General features: G+C 41.8%; 1 protein-coding gene across 1 annotated transcript; it reads right to left on the reverse strand.

Moving 5' to 3' along the window:
• Window positions 1–925: 925 nt before the first annotated feature.
• Window positions 926–12,708, reverse strand: LOC106603051 (palmitoyl-protein thioesterase ABHD10, mitochondrial). Its single transcript, XM_014196187.2, has 5 exons — window positions 12,436–12,708; window positions 3,599–3,785; window positions 3,287–3,398; window positions 2,818–2,955; window positions 926–2,506 (listed from the first exon to the last, which is right to left on the reverse strand). Exons 1-5 carry the CDS (start codon window positions 12,515–12,517, stop codon window positions 2,165–2,167), a joined length of 861 nt encoding a protein of 286 aa, XP_014051662.1. The 5' UTR covers window positions 12,518–12,708; the 3' UTR covers window positions 926–2,164.
• Between the last annotated feature and the right edge of the window lie 9,543 nt (window positions 12,709–22,251).

Consider the following 22,251-nt stretch of genomic DNA (forward strand, 5'->3'; position numbering starts at 1 on the left):
CATTTAAGAATGATGGAGGCCACTGTGTTCTTGGGGAGCTTCCATTCTGCACATTTTTTGGTACCCTTCCCCAGATCTGTCTCGACACAATCCTGTCTCAGAGCTCTACGGACAATTCCTTTGACCTCATGGCTTGGTTTTTGCTGCCATGAACTGTCAACTGTGGGACCTCATATAGACAGGTTTGCACCTTTCCAAATAATGTCCAATCAAGTTCTAGAAACCTCTCAAGGACGATCAATGGAAAAAGGAAAGGGGCTGAATACTTACGTAAATAAGGTGTCTTTTTTTATTATACATTTGCACACAAAAAAAACACTGTCATTATGGGGTATTGTGTGTAGATTGCTGAGATTTTTTATTTAAATCAGTTTTAGAATAAGGCTGTAACGTAAAAAAATGTGGAAAAAGTCGAGGGGTCTGAATACTTTCCGAATACACTGTGCATTCAGAGGGGGAATGGGCAAGGGCAAGACAAAATATTTAAGTGCCTTTGAACGGGGTATGGTATGGTAGTAGGTGCCAGGCGCACCGGTTTGTGTCAAGAACCGCAACGCTGCTGGGTTTTTCACATTCGTGTGCATCAAGAACCGTCCACCACCCAAAGGACATTCAGCCAACTTGACAACTGTGGGAAGCATTGGAGTCAACATTGGAGGCCAGCATATCTGTGGAACACTTTCGACACCTTGTAGAGTCCATACCCAGACGAATTTAAACTGTTCTGAGGGCAAAAGGGGGGAGGGTGGGTGCAACTCAATATGAGGAAGGTGTTCCTAATGTTTGTTATACTCGGTGTATATGTTAAGAAATAAGATACACTTCATAACCTTTTGGAAATGGCTAATTTAAAAAAAGAAAAACTGAAATGAAACCTTTCAGATTGGTTTGTTAATCTCATACCTATCTGAAAAAGACAGATCCATACATTTTGGTACTTTATTTATTGGCATAAGCGTCAGATGGTATTGCTTGTTATCATCAATAAACATATAACCGTAGTGTTTCCGTGAACTAGCCCATCAATTCTGCCACATAGTGACATCACCTATAAACATTTAACTGTGATATGGAACATGTCATAAATAAACTTAGTTCACAAGATTATACATTTAGGATCTAGATTGTGAGATGGTTGGAAACCAACCAGAAAAACCTGGCTTTAACAAGCAAAACGGAATGTTTACTACACTAAACAGGAAAATCTGAACACGGGCTGCTGCCTACACGGAAATGTTTTTCACCTAACAACTCCCAGTCACTCAAACCAGACTAACATCTCATGATGATACTGTTCAATCGTTTATGAGATCTGTGTCATTTTGGAATAGGACCCACTAGCAACAAAACCCATATGAACTGAGCCAACATTGAAAGTAACCCCGAGCGACATAAGTTGAATCTACATAAAGTTCCTCATACATGAGTTGTCATGCAGTCAATATTCTGTTCTGACCTTGTGTGCAAAGTCAAATGACATGGACAAATCAATACGAAAATAGATATGTTCTTTCAGCAATGGAACCAAAAGCGCAAATACAGACAGCATGGGAAATGAGCAGTGCATGGGAATCAGCATGAGAATCATACAGTACAGTTGAAGTCATTTTTCCAACTGATCTCTTCACAGACCACCACCCCCTCCTAGAAATCTATTCTGCTGGAGACATGTTACATAGTGAAGTGCCTAAAATACTAGTGACATTTGCTGCCTCCTATTCGTCTTTAAGTTCACATGCATACATAAAGGCACAACTGCCCATTACACTTGTATTTGTTGGGAGTAAAATTGACAGCGGAGAAAATAAATGTTTGCTCACAGGTGGACGTAACACACCTGTACCGGATGTGCTATTGTAATAGGAGTGAGCCCTACTCATTAACGGTTTAACGAAATCACTATCAGACCACAAGGTGAGAATAAATAAACTTCACAGAAATCCCAAGAAGTTTGGGAGTAGTGTGAACAAAGTGGCATGGCACCAGTAAAAACAAAAGCTATGGAGAGAGCCAGGAGAAAGTGTAAGAGCTCCTTTTCTTCACAGTATGTATTTTGTAAAGTAGCACCTCGATTTTGTAACGCATCAGGAACAGAGCAGTCGGAGTGCAGGAGTTGGGATCGGGGTGGTAGGTGTCACCCATAGCATTGTCCAGTTTTGGCCACTCAAACCAAAGTGGTCAGCTTGTCTATTAGGTCATCGATGGTGTAGACTATGAGCTTGATGTCCTCCTTTTCTGCCATGCGGTGCTGGCCATGCTTGCGCAAGATGACGTCAACGTCATTGCTAAGCACACGTTCGGCTAGCTGCATGGAGATGTGCCAGGGCACATCCTGGTCCTTCATCCCATGGATGAGCCTCACCGGGCAGGTCACTGGAATGGGGCTCTGCAGAACGCAGTGCTGCTCTGCCTCCTTCAGGAACTCTGTGGTGAACGTGATGGAGCCCTCCTCGTTGTGTTTGGTAGGAACCACCCACTGCCCCTTCTCTTCAATCTCCTTCCTCGCCTAGAATGACAGACAGGTGGCATTTAGACAAAATTCTTGAATTAGATTTAGGTGGAGACATTATCTAAGATGGCAACCATTTAAAAAAGTTCAGGAAAGATGTTTTAATTATAATGCCATCTGAATTTTGTTCTTTCAATACTAACTGCATGCGCTTCAGAATTAAGGATTTTTTGTTCCCTTTCTTTTGAACCCTCCTTCAGTTTGTTGATATGATCCATTTAATCAAGTGTCAGTCATGAGGGGAAAAGTGGTCTGTAGAGCCTTAAGGTTATTGACAACTCAAGATGGCTGACTGAATGCTGACTCACCTCAATAGGAAGTGTATTGAAGACAGTTACAAAGTGGTCAGCTGCTGTAGAGATACCAACCATGGCCGCAGTTTTTTCTGGACGAGCTATGGCTGCCAGGCACATCAGCCAGCCACCCATACTGGAGCCAACCAGAATCTGCAACACCAGAATAATTATCTAGGTCAGAACTTACCCTCCAATGATAGCACGGATATCCCTAGTGTAAATGATGCATGTACGGAGGAACCAAAGGCTTCTGCAGGACAAGTAGAGGTATAATAATCTGATATCCTCCACATGGCCATCAGGGCTACGTTTATTACTAACTCGGTAGTCAATTCACACTGCAATCTTTAACAGTTTTACATAAACTACCATCCCACTATTATACATGAGTCTGTGCAGGTCTATTTCAGGTAATAATACTTTGTATTACACTGGCTGACTACAATTAATCTCATCATAGAAACAGAGAGGAGCGCCTTACTTGTGGCCCCTCCACAAGCTCGTCCAATACATATAGAACATCCCTCTTCCAAGTGCCGACAGTGCCGTCTACCATTTCACCTTCAGATGACCCACAGCCTGTATAGTCAAACCTGGGAAAGACAACAGACTACATCATCATGATATGAGCAGCCTATAACTCAATGAGAGCAATGCAGACAACAACAACAAACAACAAAAAATTGGCAACAAGTCCTGACCAATTCAAGGAATGACATACGCACATGCATGATTGTAGAGAGAGATCAGACAGCTCTAGTTTTCATGACTGAAAACGCTATAGCTAATTTACCTTATGTAAGCGTGGCCTAGTGATTTGCAGAACTCCTCAAGGGCTTCTGCTTTCTTCCCCCCCATGTTAGAGGCAAACCCGGGCAAGAAGACTACACCTGGGCTCTTCCCCTTCACTTTTCTATAGGCTAGCTTCGGCAGGTCAGGGCGTGTCGCATACTGCACTGTAGACGACTTGTGTCTCACTCCTGGAAAACAGAAACATTACAACAATTCGCATACGTTTCCCCCAAACCATTGGGTCAATCTTGAAATACATGATTTCACTCAATGACACAGCTAGCCATGCCGGTGTGACTTGGAGATGATGGTGCTTTTACAATGGTTTTGTTTGATGTTCCAATTTGTATGCGTCTTGTCAAGTGTTGTAGTCCAGTCTCGAGATAGAGGGTCTCGGATGCATTTTTACTCGTCCAGTGAGAACTCGTGATTTCTTCCCAAGACCAGTCGAGACCAGGGGCCTAATTTATAACCGTTGTAAATATCGGCGTGCCCCATTTCTGAAGACTGCTGGCCTGTGTTATAAACCGTGCTCCCTTTCAGATGCATAAAACAAAAACAAATAACAGCTTATCGAATAGGCCCAATTAAATGAGATGCGCATGGTAATTTGTTGAATGGCTACTTTGTGAATATGAACTCATCATGGCCATATGAGGAAATCAGTCAACTGAAATAAATTCATTAGGCCCGAATCTATGGATTTCACATGACTAGGAATACCGATATTCATCTGGTGGTCACAGATACCTTAAAAGAAAAATGGACTCACAATGGGCCTCAGGATCTCGTCAAGCTATTCCTGTCCATTCAAATTGCCATCGATAAAATGCAATTGTGTTTGTTGTCCGTAGCTTATGCCTGCCCATTTTATAACCCCACCGCCACCATTGGGCCCTCTGTTCACAACGTTGACATCAGCAAACTGCTCGCCCACACAACGCCATATACATGGCCGTACTGCCAAATTCTCTAAAATGTCTTTGAGGCGGCTTATGGTAGAGAAATTAACACTACATTCTCTGGTAACAGCTTTGGTGGGCATTACTGCAGTCAGCATGCCAATTCCACACTCCCTCAAAACTTGAGACATCTGTGGCATTGTGTTGTGACAACTGCACATTTTAGAGTGGCCTTTTATTGTCCCCAGCACAATGGGTCACCTATGGAATGATCATGCTGTTTAATCAGCTTCTTAATATGCCACACCTGTCAGGTGGATAGATTATCTTGGCAAAGGGGAAACGCTCAAACCGGAATGTGGATTTTTTTTTTAGAGAAATAAGCTTTTTGTGCATATGGAACATTTATGAGATCATTTCAGCTCATGAAACATGGGACACTTTACATGTTGCATTTATAGTTTTGTTCAGTGTATTTCACAAGTATAACACCATGAGTCAGAAAAGGTGAGGAATTTATTCTGCAATGTTGAAATATGTGACTACAAAATTGAAATGTGACCATTTCTAATTTTAGAATCCCCCAAAAATATATAGGCCTAGATTTTTGCTCTTCTCCCTAAAGGCAAATGATAGCATCTTATTATATTTAGCTACCTGTTCTTTTTTTAATGATTAAGCGTGTCATCATACTGTATATTCCCATTTGCCCAAGGCTACTACTAGGCTACTTTTGCATTCTTGAAATGTAATACCTCAACCACTAGAAACTGTGTGTATGAATGGTCTAAAGATTGTGGGAGGATAAGCACATTCTTACGTCAAGATACATTTTCATAAATGCCAACTTCTGCATGATAACTGGCACACACACGTTTTGGGGCATATTTTGTAGTTATGTAAGGTTTCTAAATGAGGCCCCAGTGGAGTAAAAAAATCTGAATTATCAGCCCCTGTTCAGTCAGCGCATAAGTGCTGTGCCAAGCCAGAGATCCACACTCATTTCATGACATTTATATCTTATAGCCCATTAAAACCTGGGCTTTTCTACATAACATTATTGTCCTTTACTTTTGTTGAAACATATCCTCAAACCTTGTCACGCTCTTCAGAATTTCCTTGCTCCCCTAGAAGACTGGGGGAAATTGTACATTTGTATCATGGTCTGTATATATATTTACAGACCATGGTTAGTGATAATTTGAAGAGTGACTATTCGCCCTCTGAATACATTTTTCCACCATTCTGAATGGCTATAGAATCCATATGTTCCCCCCGGTCTTGGTCTGTCTCACTTTAGGTGGTCTCGAACAACACTGGTCTTGTCACACCTTTGACTAATCATGGTCTGTTTTGACTAGCTAGCTAACGGTGCTTCAAAACAACTCGGAAACTCAGTAAAAATGTATTTTTTGCATAGCGCCTCCTATTGGTCAATTCTGATATTTTCCAAGTGGGAAACTCAGAGCTCATTTTCATACAAATAGTTTCCAAGTGATGAGTTGTCTTGAAAGTGTCATAATACTGACAACTGATGAATAGCTGCTGGCGAGTTAGCCAAGTTAGCTGCAGGCTTGCATTAGCAATAGCTAGCAAGGTAGCTACTTGTAACTAACTAGCTAGCTGCAGGGTGGTATGCTGCTGGCTGATGAAACTACGGCAGCGAGCAAAGGAAACGCCTTTACCATCTGTTTTATTGCCGAATGTACAAACACTGGAGAACAAACTGTTGGAGCTCCGTTGAAGATCGTCCTATCAAAAGGGACCTGAAGAACTGTAATATTTTATGTTACTCTGAAACTTGGCTAAACAAGGACATGGATAATATTCTAGCTGGCGTTTCTATGCATCGGCAGGACAGAACGGCAGCGTCGGGAAAGCTCAAGGGAGGAAGTGTGTGTCTGTTAACAGCTGGTGCGCGATCTTTAATATTAAGGAAGTCTCGAGGTTCTGCTTGCCGGAGTTAGAATATCTCATGATAAGCTGTAGACCATACTATTTACCAAGAGAGTTTATCTATATTTTTCATAGCTGTCCATTTATCACCACAAATCGAGGCTGGCACTAAGACCGCACTTAATGAGCTGTATAGGGCTATAAGCGAACAAGAAAACACTCATCCAGAGGCTGCGATCCTGGTGGCCGGTGATTTTAAGGCTGCACGTCACCTGTGCAACTAGAGGTAAAAATATTTTTAATAAACACTAGACCACCTTTACACCTCCCCCACACACAAAGCTCTCCCTCGCCCTCCATTTGGAAAATCTGACCAAATCTGAAGCGCTCAATACGGAAGTGGTCCGATGAAGCGGATGCTAAGCTTGTTTCGCTAGCAGAGAAGTTGGGTTGTCACGATACCAGATTACGATACTCCGAGGTATCGTGGCAAGGAAGCAAAACATGAAGTGGACAACATTTCTTGAGGAAAACAGTCCTAATGTTGGAAACAAGCAGCCTAATGTGTCACCCAGAATCATGTTTATTTTCCAAGAACACAATATATTTACATAGGTTTTTAAAGGACCAAAGAGTAAAGTCTGCTGTGTGTTTTCCTTTGTTCCATGGAAAATCAGGTATCCCAGTATCATGACAACCTTAACAGAGACTGGAATATGTTCCTGGACTCATCCAATGGCATTGAGGAGTTTATCACATCATTCACAGGCTTCATTAATAAAAGCATTTGTCGACATCCCAAAGTGACCGTACGCACATATCCCACCCAAAAGCCATGGATTACAGGCAACATCCGCACTGAGCTAAAGGCTGGAGCTGCCGCGTTCAAGAAGCGGGTCACAAACCCAGACAAACCCACCATTGAGAGAATCCCAACTGGTTGCATCATCGCCTGGTATGGCAACTGCTTATAAGAAATACCGCTACGCGCGCCGACGAACCATCAAACAGGCAAAGCGTCATTACGGGACTAAGATGGAATCCTACTACACCGGCTCTGATGCTCATCGGATGTGGCAGGCCTTGCAAACTATCACGAATTATAAAAGGGAAACCCAGCCGCGGGCTGCCCAGTGACGCAAGCCTACCAGACAAGCTAAATGCCTTCTATGTTTGCGTCGAGGCTAGCAACACTGAACCATGCATGAGAGCACCAGCTGTTCCGGACGACTGTGTGATCATGTTCTCTGTAGCCGATGAGAGTAAGCCCTTTAACCTGTCTGGGCTAGGGGGCAGTATTTTCACAGCCGGATGAAAAACGTACCCAATTTAAACAGGTTACTACTCTGGCCCAGAAACTAGAATATGCATATTATTAGTAGATTGGATAGAAGACACTGAAGTTTCTAAAACTGTTTGAATGGTGCCTGTGAGTATAACAGAACTCATATGGCAGGCAAAAACCTGAGAAAAATCCAAGCAGGAAGTGAAAAGTCAGAGAATTGTAGTTCTTTTGATTCTCTATCGAAGCTCCAGTGTCTGTGGGGTGACGTTGCACTTCCTAAGGCTTCCATTGGCTGTCTAAAGCCTTCAGAAAGTGGTTTGAGCATTTTCCTGTCACTGGGCAGAGTATAGGAGCTCAGTTACTGAGTGGTCTGCCTGGCAACAAAGGGATTGGATATGCTCGGTCCCGCAAGCACGCCCCTCCTTTTTCTTCTTGAATGAATATGCTATTGTCCGGTTGGAATATTATCGCAATTTTACATAAAAAAATACCATAAAGATAGATTTTTAACAGAGTTTGACATGCTTCTAAGTACGGTAATGGAACATTTTGACTTTGTCTCTCGTTCCGCGCTCGCGCGTTATGCCTTTGGATAAGTGATCTGTACGCACGAACAAAACTGAGGTATTTGGACATAAATGTGGATTATTTGGAACAAAAACAACATTTCTTGTGGAAGTAGCAGTCCTGGGAGTGCATTCTGACGAAGATCAGCAAAGGTAATGCAATATTTCTAATACTAATTCTGAGTTTAGGTTGCCCCGAATTTGGCGGGTGTCTGAATAGCTCGCCGTGATGGCTGAGCTATGTACTCAGAATATTGAAAAATGTGCTTTCTCCATAAAGCTATTTTAAAATCTGACACAGCGGTTGCACAAAGGAGTAGTCTATCTATAATTCTTAAAATAATTGTGTATTTTGTCAACGTTTATGATGAGTATTTTTGTAAATTGATGTACACATTCACCGGACGTTTTGGTGGGAATACATTTTCAGAATATCACGCGCCAATGTAAAATGCTGTTTTTGGATATAAATATGAACTTTATCGAACAAAACATACTGACCCAGTCTGTAATACCTACATGTTTCAAGCAGACTACCATAGTCGCTGTGTCGAAGAAAGCCAAGGTAACCTGTCTAAATGACCATCACCCCATAGCACTCACATCTGTAGCCATGAAATGCCTTGAAAGGCTGGTCATGGCTCACAACAGATGACAATCTCAATTGCACTTCACACTGCCCTTTCCCATATGGACAAAAGGAACATCTACGTGAGAATACTGTTCAGTGACTAGAGCGCAGCGTTCAACGCCATAGTCCCCTCCGAGCTCATCACTAAGCTAAGGATCCTGGGACTGAACACTTCTCTTTGAAACTGGATCCTGGACTTCATGACGGGACGCCCCCAGGAGGTGAGGCTAGGAAACAACACATCCGCCATGTTGATCCTCAACACGGGGCCCCTCAGGGGTGCATGCTTAGTCCCTCCTGTACTCCCTGCTTACCCACCACTGCGTGGCCAAAACAACTTCAACAACATTAAGTTTGCAGACGACACAACGGTGGTAGGCCTGATCACCAACAACAATGAGACAGCCTATGGGAGTAGGTCAAACCTGGCAGTGTGGTCAACAACCTCTCCCTTAATGTGATCAAGACAAAGGAGATGATCGTGGACTACATGAAAAGAATGGCCGAGCACGCCCCTATTCACATCGACAGGGCTGTAGTGGAGCATGTTAAGAGCTTCAAGTTCCTTGGTGTCCACATCAACAAACTATCATGATTCAAACACACCAAGACAGTCGTGAAGAGGGCACGACAACACCTATTCCCCCACAGGAGACTGAAAAGATTTGGCATGTGTCCTCAGATCCTCAAAAAGGTCTACAGCTCCACCATTGAGAGCATCCCAACTCGTTGCATCATCGCCTGGTATGGCAACTGCTCCAAATGCAAGGCACTACAGCCACCCTAGTCATAGACCGTTCTCTCTGCTACCACACGGCAAGTGGTACCAGAGCGCCAAGTCTAGGTCCAATAGGCTCCTTAACAGCTTCTACCGCCAAGCCATAAGACTGCTGAACAGCTAATCAAATGTCTACACCGGACTACTTACATTGACAAAAAAAAAAAAAAGTATGCTGCTGCTACATTTTATTATCTATGCAGTCACTTTACCCCTACCTACATGTACATATTACCTCAATTTACCTCTAACCCCTGTATATAGCCTTGTTAATGTTATTTTATTGTGTTACTTTAGTTTATTTAGTAAATATCTTCTTAAGTCTTATTTTTCTTAAAACGGCATTGTTGGTTAAGGGCTTGTAAGTAAGCATTTCACGGTAAGGTCTACAACTGTTGTATTCGGTGCATGTGATAAAATTTGATTTTTTGACATCAGCTCAGACAGATCCAGCTCAGAGGCCCAGCTCATGAGCTCCATCAGAAGCAGATATTAAATTTAAATTGGACAAATGTGTTTATGAAAATGTTAGAGCATCAAATCGCATTTATTCGTTCTCTAATCAAACCGAATCGTTTCAAACTAAAACGTATTGTTCCTGTATCATATCCCATCTAGATATGTGTCGATTCATCTTGAAAGGGCACGATGCACATCCCTTCTAGATTCCTTTCCTCTGCTGGCCGTGGCTAATTCCTTCCACATAACGTACCATTCAAAAGTTTAGACATCTACTCATGCAAGGGTTTTTCTTTATTGTTACTATTTTCTACATTGTAGAATAATAGTGAAGACATCAAAACTAGGAAATACTACATGATTCCATATGTGCTAACCAAAGTGTTAAATTAAAATACATTTTATATTTGAGATTCTTCAAAGTAGCCACCCTTTGCCTTGACAGCTTTGCACACTCTCGGCATTCTCTCAAACAACTTCATGAGGTAGTCACCTGGAATGCATTTCAATTAACAGGTGTGCCTTGTTAAAAGTTAAATTCAACAAATGATTTCCTTCTTAATGCATTTGAGCCAATCAGTTGTGTTGTGACAAGGTAGGGCTGGTATACAGAAGATAGCCCAAATAAATGCTTCACAGAGTTCAAATAAACAGACATCTCCACATCAATAGCCCAAATAAATGGTTCACAGAGTTCAAGTAACAGACATCTCCACATCAACTGTTCAGAGGAGACAGCATGAATCAGGCCTTCATGCTTGAATTGCTGCAAAGAAACCACTACTAAAGGACACCAATAAGAAGGAGACTTGCTTGGGCCAAGAAACACAAGCAATGGACATTAGCCAGAGGAAATCTGTCATTTGGTCTGATGAGTCCAAATTAGATTTTTGGTTCCAACTGGTGTGTCTTTGTGAGACGCAGAGTACGTGAACAGATTATCTCTGCATGTGTAGTTCCCACCGTGAAGCATGGTGGAGGTGGTGTGATGGTGCTTTGCTGGTGACACTGTCTGATTTATTTAGAATTCAAGGCACATTTAACCAGCATGGCTACCACAGCATTCTGCAGCGACACGCCATCCCATCTGGTTTGGGCTTAGTGGGACTATCATTTGTTTTCAACAGGACAATGACCCACACCTCCAGACTGTGTAAGGGCTGTTTGACCCAACACCTCCAGGCTGTTTAAGGGCTATTTGACCAAGAAGGAGAATGATGGAGTGCTGCATCAGATGATCTGGCCTCCACAATCACCCGACCTCAACCCAATTAAGATGGTTTGGGATGAGTTGGACTGCAGACTGAAGGAAAAGCAGCCAACAAGTGCTCAGCATGTGAGAACTCATTCAAGACTGTTGGAAAAGCATTCCAGGTGAAGCTGGTTGAGAGAATGCCAAGTGTGCAAAGCTCTCAAGGCAACAGCTACTTTGAAGAATCTAAAAAAATTATATATTTTGATTTGTTTAACACTTTGTTTACTACATGATTCCATGTGTCATTTCATAGTTTTGATGTCTTCACTATTATTCTACAATGTAGAAAATAGTAAAAATAAAGTAAAACCCTTGAATGACTAGGTGTCGAAACTTTTGACTGGTACTGTATGTGTGAACTCCTTTTCTTTCCTATATTCCTTTCCGCACTCCCTTTCCACATGTCCTAGCTCCCTTTTATTCATTTACCCTCTTTTCCTAGATTCGTTTCCCCTCTCTCTTTTCGTCCTTGCCTAGCTCCCTTTCTACTGGATGTGGTTAATCATTGGGAAGGAGGTAAGGAAAACAAGCTAGGACAGTAGGATAAGGGAGCTAGGTAATGAGGAAAGGGAGTGAGGAAAGGAATCTACAAAAATGGAGCTAGGAAATGTATCTAGAAAAAGGGAGCTAGGAAATGTATCTAGAAAAAGGGAGCTAGGAAATGAGATAAGGAGAAGAGGAAATGATGGTAGGGAAGGAAAATGATAGCTTACCGACTTGGTTTTTGAAGCAGTGATTTCGTAGAAACATTCATTATTTTGAAAATCTGTCTCGTTAGCTTGCCAGTAACAATGTTTTTCGTTATGCATTTAGCTATTAGCTACAGTAAGCTAAAGTTAGCTAACTAGATAGATAGCCTCTAACGTTAGCTAGCTTTAGGCAGATATATTAGAAAAGGAATCTCTGCTTTAGGTAACTAGCTATTACTTTGTTCACTGTACTTTGGTTGTAAAGTTAACGTTAGCGACACCCGCCACCTGTAATAAGTTGTTTATGAATGACTGGAATAATTATACGTTTAATAGTTGCGACATTAATCAAACTTTTATAGTAGCTAACTACTCACCGGAAAACGTAACAGATTTTCTTTGGACATGTAACGTCAATTGGAAAATCCTGCTGAAATGCCTTGCTAGTGTAGACGCCATTCTGTTCTGCGACGAGGGTTGAGGCAGAGGAGGACAAGACTCCGACCTTATTTGAATGACACCGACTGAATAGTTAGCTAACCTTACAGTTCGACTCCTGCCACACCCTACACTTGAGGGAAACCGTGAGTTTGTGTGATCTAGCTAGCTAGCTGCTTCTTCTTGTTCATCGGTATCATGGAGTTCGCACATTTTGTTTGTGCATGCCGCCATCTACTGTGCGGGAGTGTGTGGTCGAGCACGTTATATTTCGTGAAACAAAAATAAAAAGGAAGGGGGAAAGGAAAAATGTGCACCACCAACTAACCCTACACCATAGATCACTATTTCAAAACAACTAAAATCATAAAAATAAACACCACCTCATTCCACTACTTTGACCCTAACTGATCCTACACCAGGCAGACAGCCTGGGTGGACAGAAGTCTTTCGTTCAACACACCTTGTAACTCTTCTGCAGTAAAACCTCATTACACCCAAGTACTTCTCTGCAGCTGCCACCGCAACATATATTTTATGTGATTTACGTTCCATTTCTGCGGTACAGTTGATAACCATGGCAAACTGTATGTGCCAATTATGGGGGTGCTCATGTTGCTGGGGATCAGAAGTGTTCATGCAAGAGAGTGCTAAGAAGCTAACTTTACTGAAGCAGAAATTTGTATCACTCTGTATTGGCTTAGGTCTACTACTCACCCTTGACCCATCATCCCCTACTCTCTTCACTGCCTCGCAGCATATGACACCTGTTCTACTCTGACCCTGGCAACCTCAACCTGTCTCTCTTGCATGAACACTTCTGATCCCCAGCAACATGGGCACCCCCAGAATTGGCACATACAGTTTTCACCTCTGATACTACGCATTCCTTTATCCCATGCCCTCCTGCACACTTCTCACATCTCAGAATCTCCATCCTACACACTGCTGCAACTTGACCATAAGCTTGGCATCTTAAACACCTTAGTGGGTTCAGCACAAAAGTTCTCATGGGATAACTGACAAATCCTAACAAGTCCACTTCGAGCTACCTTCACCGATTTAACAGTTCCCAAAATCTTTTCTACCCAACCTGAGACTACATATGGGTCAGCCAAAAGGCAGGGATCCACTTTCTCCATGGTGATCCTTTGCATGACCATCGGGGTGAGGCTCATACTCAGAGGTCTTCACCACACCTGCCACCACAGGTAATTCATCCTCATGCTCGTCAGGTTCAATTTCTGAGCCATCAAAGACAGCAGGGTACGGTTTGTACTTGGTACAATTCTTCCTGAACACACATCTTCCCTCTGCACTCGGCTCTTCTTCTTCCTCGCTGTCCATAACCACATCTATCCAATCACCACACTCATGCATGCCTTCATCCGCTGTATTGTTTGCAGAACACGCACTGAGGGCCTTTCTCCAATACCCAACTTCTGTTCCTTAGCCCAATTTACTAGTCTGGCTATCCCTGGCCTCTCCATGCTCACAAAATGTGGGCTGCTCTATATCTTAGAGCCTATAAAATGGCAAACCAATCTAGCTAGTTAGGTAGCCTACTGAAGAAAAGAAAAAATTCTGCCCACGTGAGCTGACCAGGAAAAAACTCTGGTCCCTAATGTTGCTTTTAAGACAACTGGGAACTTCGGGGGGAAAATGAGGTCTAATCGTGAGGCTACGTGAGGCTTATTTGATCTAATCAAAGTTTTGTAATGGTTAGGTTGTTATGAATCCACTGCTATAAGTGGATGCACATGGCATTTTGACAACTTAAAAAAAAACTTGATGTAGTTGTGCCTGTTGTCATAGAGATAGAAAGAGGACTCATCATGGATATAACCCGCTTTAACATGGACGTTGCCATTGAGTGCTTCCACCAATTTAAAGTAGTCAACTGGGTGGGTATTCCTTTGAGTTGGGAGTAATCAGCCAATTAAGAAAAATAAAATTGACTACTTTAAAATGGAGATAGCCTCAGTGGTGCTGCACATGCTGTCACAGACGCTATACCAATTTCAAGTAGGGTAAAGAAATGTGTAGAGTCTGTATATTAGTGGTATACAATTGAGTCTGTTCCATATCTGACCATATCGGTGTGATGAGATCCGTAGGAATACTGCATTACGAGTGCTTATTTCAAACAGTGCTCCATAAGCCACGCCCCAGTGAGCAGAGCTAGGCATGTTGCACTGGGACACGTTTTAATATGATGAAAAGCCTCTCAATTTACAAGGGGGTGAACTGAGTGGAGGGGAATCAGTTGTCCTCTTGGAAGATGGCAGAAATGAAAAAAGGAGGAAAATGTAACATATGAGTAAATTGCACAGAACTTTTGGAAGCCCTAGAAAAGGAAATTGAATGTGATGAGAGTAAGGATTAATTAAATGCAGGTGCAGTGATTTACATTTACATTTTAGTCATTTAGCAGACGCTCTTATCCAGAGCGACTTACAGTAGTGAATGCATACATTTCATACATTTTGTTTTTTCTGTGCTGGCCCCCCGTGGGAAACGAACCCACAACCCTGGTGTTGCAAACACCATGCTCTACCAACTGAGCTACAGGGAAGGCTAACCGCCAGGAAGGAACGGAGTATAGAGGGAAGCGATGTGATGAGAAAGGTTGGCGTCAAGTGCAAAAAGAGGGATACTTGCTCCAGTAGTTCAGAGATGGAACCTGAAGTGAGTGAAGATTAAGTACCTGCAGTGAGGACCACTGAGTTCGAGCCTCATCCCGATGATGACAAGGATGATTCTGGCCCAGTGGGAGTGAGATTTTTTAAGAGAATGGATCCTTGTATTCTGGCTGATCCATATGTAGTATCAGGTTGGGTGGAGAAGAAGTTCGGGACTGTCGTGTCGGTGAAAGTAAAGAGAAGTGGACTCGTGATGATTTATTGTTTCTTCCATCCAGAGGGAGCGGGCGCTCTCGCCCACGTGACTCGGGAAAAGAAGTGTGACTTGCTTTGCTCTCCGGACCAGGGTGCCACTGAAAGGAGGGTGGCATTAAGTGTTGAGGAGGATAAGCTGAAATGGAAGATTCCTGGTGTCTGTGATGCCTGCCGTTTGGTGCGACGCAGATCCAGTGGAAAGCCTGGTGAAACGGAGAAGACATTGTCTGTCCTGCTGAGTTTTGATGCAAAGTCTTTGCCTGACAAGGTCAAGTTAGGATGTCAGTTATCCTGTGAGAGCTTTGGTTGCGAAAATACTACAGTGTTTAAGGTGCCAAGCTTATGGTCATGTTGCAGCAGTGTGTAGTAGGGAGACTCCTAGATGTGAGAAGTGTGCAGGAGGGCACGGGACAAAGGAATGTGTAGTATTAGTGGAGAAAGTTGTGTGTGTTAGCTGTGGGGGTGCCCATGGGGCTAGAGATCGGAGGTGTCCGGTGAGAGAAAGGCAGGTTGAGGTTGCCAACCCAATCCCAATAAAGAAGAAGAAGAAGAATTTACAATGGGTCTGTCATGGTTCTGTGTGGCCTAGTTATGCTAATATATTTGAGACTAGTGTATTGCAGTTCATTTCGTCTTTGACTTATTAAGTCAAATATATTTGAGTAGTAAAGAGGGAAACAACGAGTCCCAGACAGTTTGCAATAGAACATACCAGAAGGGGCATCGTTTACTAGACTACTTATTGGGTTCATGGTCACCACCAGTGTTTGGAATACATTGAGTTTGTTGACAAAACAGACCATGGGACACCTTTTCACACAGAGATTTATTTGTCAAAGGTCTGCGCTGGGTCTGTGTAAACTATGCGATTATATTGGAGACAGGTTTATAGCAGTCAATGTCATCTATTAATTTACTGTTATAGTACACAGAACAAAAATGTAAATGCAACATGTAAAGTGCTGGTCCCATGTTTCATGAGCTGAAATAAAAGATCCCAGAAATGTTCCATACGCACAAAAAGCGTGTTTGTTTACATACCTGTAAGTGAGCATTTTATCCTTTGTCAAGATAATCCATCCACCTGACAGGTGTGGCATATCAAGAAGCTGATTAAACAGCATGATCATTACATAGGTACACCTTGTGCTGGGGACAATAAAAGGCCACTCTAAAAATGTGCAGTTCTGTCACACATCACAATGCCACAGATGTCTGAAGTTTTGAGGGAGCGTGCAATTGGCATGCTGACTGCAGGAATGTCCACCAGAGCTGTTGCCAGAGAATTGAATATTAGTTTCTCTAGCATAAGCCGCCTGCAACATCGTTTTAGAGAATTTGGCAGTACTTCCGACCGGCCTCACAACTGCAGACCACGTGCAGAAGAGTATTTCTGTCTGTAATAAAGCCCTTTTGTGGGGAAGAAAATTATTCTGATTGGCTGCACCCCTGCCCAGTCATGTGAAATCCATAAATTAGGGCCTAATCAATTTATTTCAATTGACTGATTTCCTTATATGAACTGTAACTCAGCACATTCTTTGAAATTGTTGCATGTTGTGTTTATATTTTTGTAAAGTATATTTTTAAGTAGCAGCCATATCAGCCAGGGAAACTAATTGTTCTCACTTTATGATAGAACATTTTTCTGCCTGACTGTGGCATTCTTTACCTGAATTGTAAGAATTTTCTTGTGAGCACAACAAAACTACTTATTTAGCTCAAATAGAGATAGATCTAAATGTTGTTTTCTTTGAAAATATGGGCCGAGTTGAGAATAGAACATTCTGTTTTCTGCCTGAGTGTGGCACTGTTTACCATAATTTTTTGGATTATTTTGTGACCAGAACAAAACGATATACTTATTTTACTCAACTAGAGATTTAAATAAATGGTGTTTCTTTGAAAAGATGGGCCTGGCTGACGTGAAAGAAAAAAAAACATTAAGGGGAAAGGATCTACAGACACAGAGGCTGATTATCTTTCTGTACATCTCTTTATTTACAATGCTCAACAAAGGATCAATTACCGGTGTGATCATATAGCCTACCTCAATTTTTGTTGATCGAATTTTTTTAAATGTCCCAAACAACAATGCATTGGCAAGGCAATTCAAGCAAAGCTAATATGCAGTGATAATGTATTGGACCTATAGCTTACTGCACAAACCTCCTTGCTTCAATACTGTTTTAATTGGTTAATGTTGCATAGGCTTAAGTCATGTTAAAAAAAATCTGCTTGCATTTTGACTCAGAAAGTGATCTTGACTCAGAAAAGGTTGGTACACCTCTGTTCTACACTGTTCCCTGTTAACACTATCAACGTTTGCCTTTACTATGGCAATTGTGATTGAATCACGCGATATTTGCCGCTTTCAATGCAACATACAGAAACAAAACTTACTATGCAAGAGATTTTGTTGTAGGCATAGCGCATCCGAGTAGGATTCTATTGAATTGACATGCACTCCTCAGCCCGCACTCTACACAGACCGATGAGACATAAACAATCAGAGCTGCAGTATGCCTATATGCAAATAGACCATTACCATATATGGATCTGTGTCATTTACTTTGAACTGGATTGTGTTTACATCATGAGTGGTTATGAGTAGATGCGCTTATTTTGAGATCAAAGGGAGAGCTGCATGTAGCCACCTGTACTCATTTTGATCATATCCTTTGCTAGTTAGTGTGTTGTTAGCCCAGTTATAGATCATTTGTAGTCAGCAATAGGGGAGTGATTGCTTCCTATAAGAGCACAAAACGCATACATTTCTAGACATCTTTGAAAAGCGAGTCTGGTAAAGAGCTGTTTTTTTTTGTCTTAAAGGGGCAATGTTGTATTTTGAGATAGGCTTGAATAAGCCAAGTAACCAATAGGCAGAGGGTAGCATAATTTGTCTCATTCTCTGTAATAATGGTATGAGAATAATAATGCATTTTATTTTGTAAAGTGGTTTCTTGCATCAAACAACACAATAGCATTTTCAGTCACCTCCTTGTCTGAAGGACAAGTGGATAAACAGGTTAATATCAAGCCCTGCATGTTTTTTTCAAAAGTCTCATGGAATGTAGGCCTACATTGAACACCACACATTGGCTGCTACAGTAGGCTGATAGAACAGCTATTTCCATGTTAAAATGTTATGGGATGCATTTGCTCCATTTTTTGATGGTAAGAATCTCTGGTTGGCCTACATTATGGTCAAATAGCCACAGTAGTCTACATGGCCATGTGCAACTTAAAGGGGGTACAGACACTCTTATACAGAGCAATTTACAGTAGTGAGTGGATACAGTTTTTGTACTGGTTCCCCATGGGAATCAAACCCACAACCCTGGAGTTGCAATCACCATGCTCTACCAACTGAGCCACACTGCATTTTGTTAACAATGGAAGCCAGCATTGTAAATAAAGAGATGTGCAGAAAGATAATCAGCCTCTGTCTGTGGATCCTTTCCCCATAATGTATTTTTCTTGGCAGCCAAGCCCATCTTTTCAAAGAAACACAATTTATTTCATAGTTGAGTAAAATAAGTTGAGTAAAATAAGGAGTCCATTGCTCAGTCCTTGTTTCATTTTCTTTTCTTGTTACCTGGCAAATAACCAACAACCCCCCCCCCCCCGCCCCCCCCACACACACACACACACATTATGAAATTACCCCCCCCCCAAATGATGCAACAGTGTGCTTTAGGACCATGCGGACTCCTGCGAGCGGTTGGCTAGGCTGTTTGGTGTGTTTATTCAACTGGATAAAAATGTAATAAATAAAACATAAAAAAATATGTCCCCGCACTTCTAAAACCAAAAGTTGCGCCCCTTTGTTCTATTGCAAACTGTCCATGACTCGTTGTTGTTTCCCCATTTACTACTCAAAGATATTTTACTTATTAAGTCAAAGACGAAATGAACTGCACTCATCTCAAATATATTAGCATAAGTAAACTATAAAGAACCACGGCGGACCCATTGTAAATTGAGAGGCTTTTCATCATATTAAAATGTATTCCAGTGCAACATGCCTACCTCTGCTCACTGGGGCGTGGCATACGGAGCGCTCTTTGAAATAAGCGCTGGTATCGCCATATTCAAATAGATCGAGTTATCTCGCCACACTGGTGAGTCAAGTAAAATGATTATTAGACACAATCCTTAGAGTATCCAAAAAAATATGTACCAGAGGACACTTCAACAGGTGACTATCATGGGAAATAAAGAAAAGGGAGCACTTTTTCGGCATATATTTATTGACGGGACATGAACAGGCCTACATTTCGGCATGAACCGCTTTACATGCTGACCACACCGCCCGCGTCGTGTGCGCAAGCGTTTCAAAATAAATTTACACATACATGTTATTCAATCATTGCACCCACACTGCTCGCACGCGCCAACAAGCATCTGCGTAGCCAGGTGCTAAAATAAAACACGGTTCTATTTGTGACGCTTGTGCTGCAAGTCCTGCCTCTCCTATTTCCTCATTGGTTTTTAGGAGCATATACCCACGTGGGTGATTGAAAGATGAACTGAGGTTCATACTCCAGTCCAGTTGGTGGTGGTAATGCACCTTAAAGTTGGTTGCCAACAATGCACCTTAATGTTGGTTGCCAACAGCCATATAAATTCCAAAGAAAAAGAAGAAGCCTGAAGGAGGCGCGATTACTAGAAAATAGCTTGATTTACCCTTTTATCTGTGGATTAATTGTCAGAGTAGAGGACCTTGTGCATTTCAGGTAAAATAACAACCCAATGTTTATATCCCAGGACAAATTAGCTAGCAACAGCAAGCTAGCTAGCTAAATTGCCATAAATGTTTCATGTTTTTTGACCTGTCCCTAAATTAATATAGTTGATTCAGAGTTCGTTTTGATATTTCAACTTGCATGTCCTGATCGTGTCTGGTGTTGGTGGACAAAATCAACATGCATACGATGGCTCACGCAGACGCACGTGCGCGAGCGCTGTGGTCAGCATGTTATTCCGAAACGTAATGTCCCGTCAATAAATATTGAATGCTTTATTTCCCAGGTAAGTCACCCGTTGAGGTGTTCTATGTGTTTTTTGTTTCAAGCCCCTTTTTGTTTTAAAGCTGGGCTGAACCGTGTTTATTTATCCTTTCCATACATAGGCTAGTCTACTCTAGGTAGGTTCAATCTGTTCACATATCGGTGGGTTTTCTAGACAGGCCACCAAACTACCCCCAAACTATGGTGCTTCTGCTGTCGTATTGAGTGGCATTATCTGTTTTGCATTCCATAGGAAAATCTTCCACAATAAACAACTTGACTGATCTCGTAGATCTAATTCAGTTACCAATAAAATATATACCAATCATCAGCAGATCCTTTGGGCCTCGATTACTTCAGATGCATTTTCCTAATAGATTATTCTGAGGGATATGGGGCATAGTTGTGACAGGTCTTAAAGGTAATATATTGAGACCTGCACATTACAGTCTGAACAGTGTCCCAGTATCGGGACATTTGCTGCTCAATATGCGATATGTGAGTAGAATGGTGTTGTAAACAACAAATGTCTTATATCATCAGAAAGCTTAAATGATTGTTAATCTAACTGCAGTGTCCAATTTAGAGTAGCTATTACGAAAAAATACCATGCTGTTGTTTGAGGATAGTGCACAACAACGAAACACTTTTATCAAGGCAACTGGTTTGATACATTCACCTAAATAATGTACTTACATTCAGTAATCTTGCTCTGATTTGTCATCCTGAGGGTCCCAGAGATAAAATGTAGCATTGTTTTGTTTGATAAAATCAATTTTTACATCCTAACACAATCCATGTTTTATACAGTGTTTTGCATGTATTCCAACTCTTTCAACTTGCAACAAAACAATTTATGAAATCTAATTAGCTGCTACTGCTATCTCTGGCTTCGCACCCAACCCCTCCTGGCCATCTAGAGGTGTGAAGAGGCCAGCCCAACTACCACTGAGGGAGAGGACCGTTGGCACACTGTGCTAGAGCATGATGTGGAGCCACTTCCACCAACATTTTGACCTAAAAGGCAGCCAGGACCTTAGCTGGACATGACTGGAAAGTTCAGCATCCTTCATATTTGTGTGTAAACTTACATTTTTTATTACCATAGCATTTTTGTATGTTCTCTATAGTTATGTACTTGAAAATGTATCAATTGACCAATTCGGCCACTTGGAGGCCACTTGGGTACATTTGGGCAAACTCGCAAGTGACACCTGGGAGACTTCATACTAAATATTATGTAGCTCTCTCATTCTTGAATGTATCAGTCTGAAACTTTGGACACACACTGTTGCCCTGTTGTGGACAGCTTCCTATCTCAATGTATGACCTTTCTTTTGCATTTAAAAGATTATAAAATAAAAATAGAAAACGTATGTTTTTTTGTTTGTTTTATCTTTTACCAGATCGAATGTGTTATATTCTCCTACAATAATTTAACATTTCCACAAACTTCAAAGTGTTTCCTTTCAAATAGTATCAAGAATATGCATATCCTTGCTTCAGGTCCTGAGCTACAGGCAGTTAGATTTGGGTATGTCATTTTAGGCGGAAATTGAGATGTAGGGTCCGATCCAGAAGAGGTTATTAAAGATAATATATTGAGACTTGCACATTACAATATTAGCTGGCTAAGCTAGCACACAGTGTCCTTCGCTCCCGCCTGCGGAACACCTGCCCTCGCCATCATCGTTAACAAAACCGCAGGAAAACAGTGCCCGCCTCTTCTTCTTCTGTGAGGTTTATCGGCGGTTGGCATCCAACGTTATGGTGCATTCCCGCCATCTACTGTACTGGAGCGCCTCCCGCCTATGTAATGGAGTCATAGCATAAAGATTGACTAATT

Source organism: Salmo salar, chromosome ssa04 (genome assembly GCF_905237065.1).
Source record: "Salmo salar chromosome ssa04, Ssal_v3.1, whole genome shotgun sequence".
NCBI classification, from domain to species: domain Eukaryota; kingdom Metazoa; phylum Chordata; class Actinopteri; order Salmoniformes; family Salmonidae; genus Salmo; species Salmo salar.

Excerpts from the sequence above, each read along its gene's own strand:
- LOC106603051 (XM_014196187.2), bottom strand. The coding sequence starts at position 12,517 with ATGGCGTCTACACTAGCAAGGCATTTCAGCAGGATTTTCCAATTGACG. Across the intron at positions 3,399-3,598 it reads CTAGGCCACGCTTACATAAG|GTTTGACTATACAGGCTGTG; the intron begins GTAAATTAGCTA and ends TGTCTTTCCCAG. Across the intron at positions 2,507-2,817 it reads TCAATACACTTCCTATTGAG|GCGAGGAAGGAGATTGAAGA; the intron begins GTGAGTCAGCAT and ends CTGTCATTCTAG.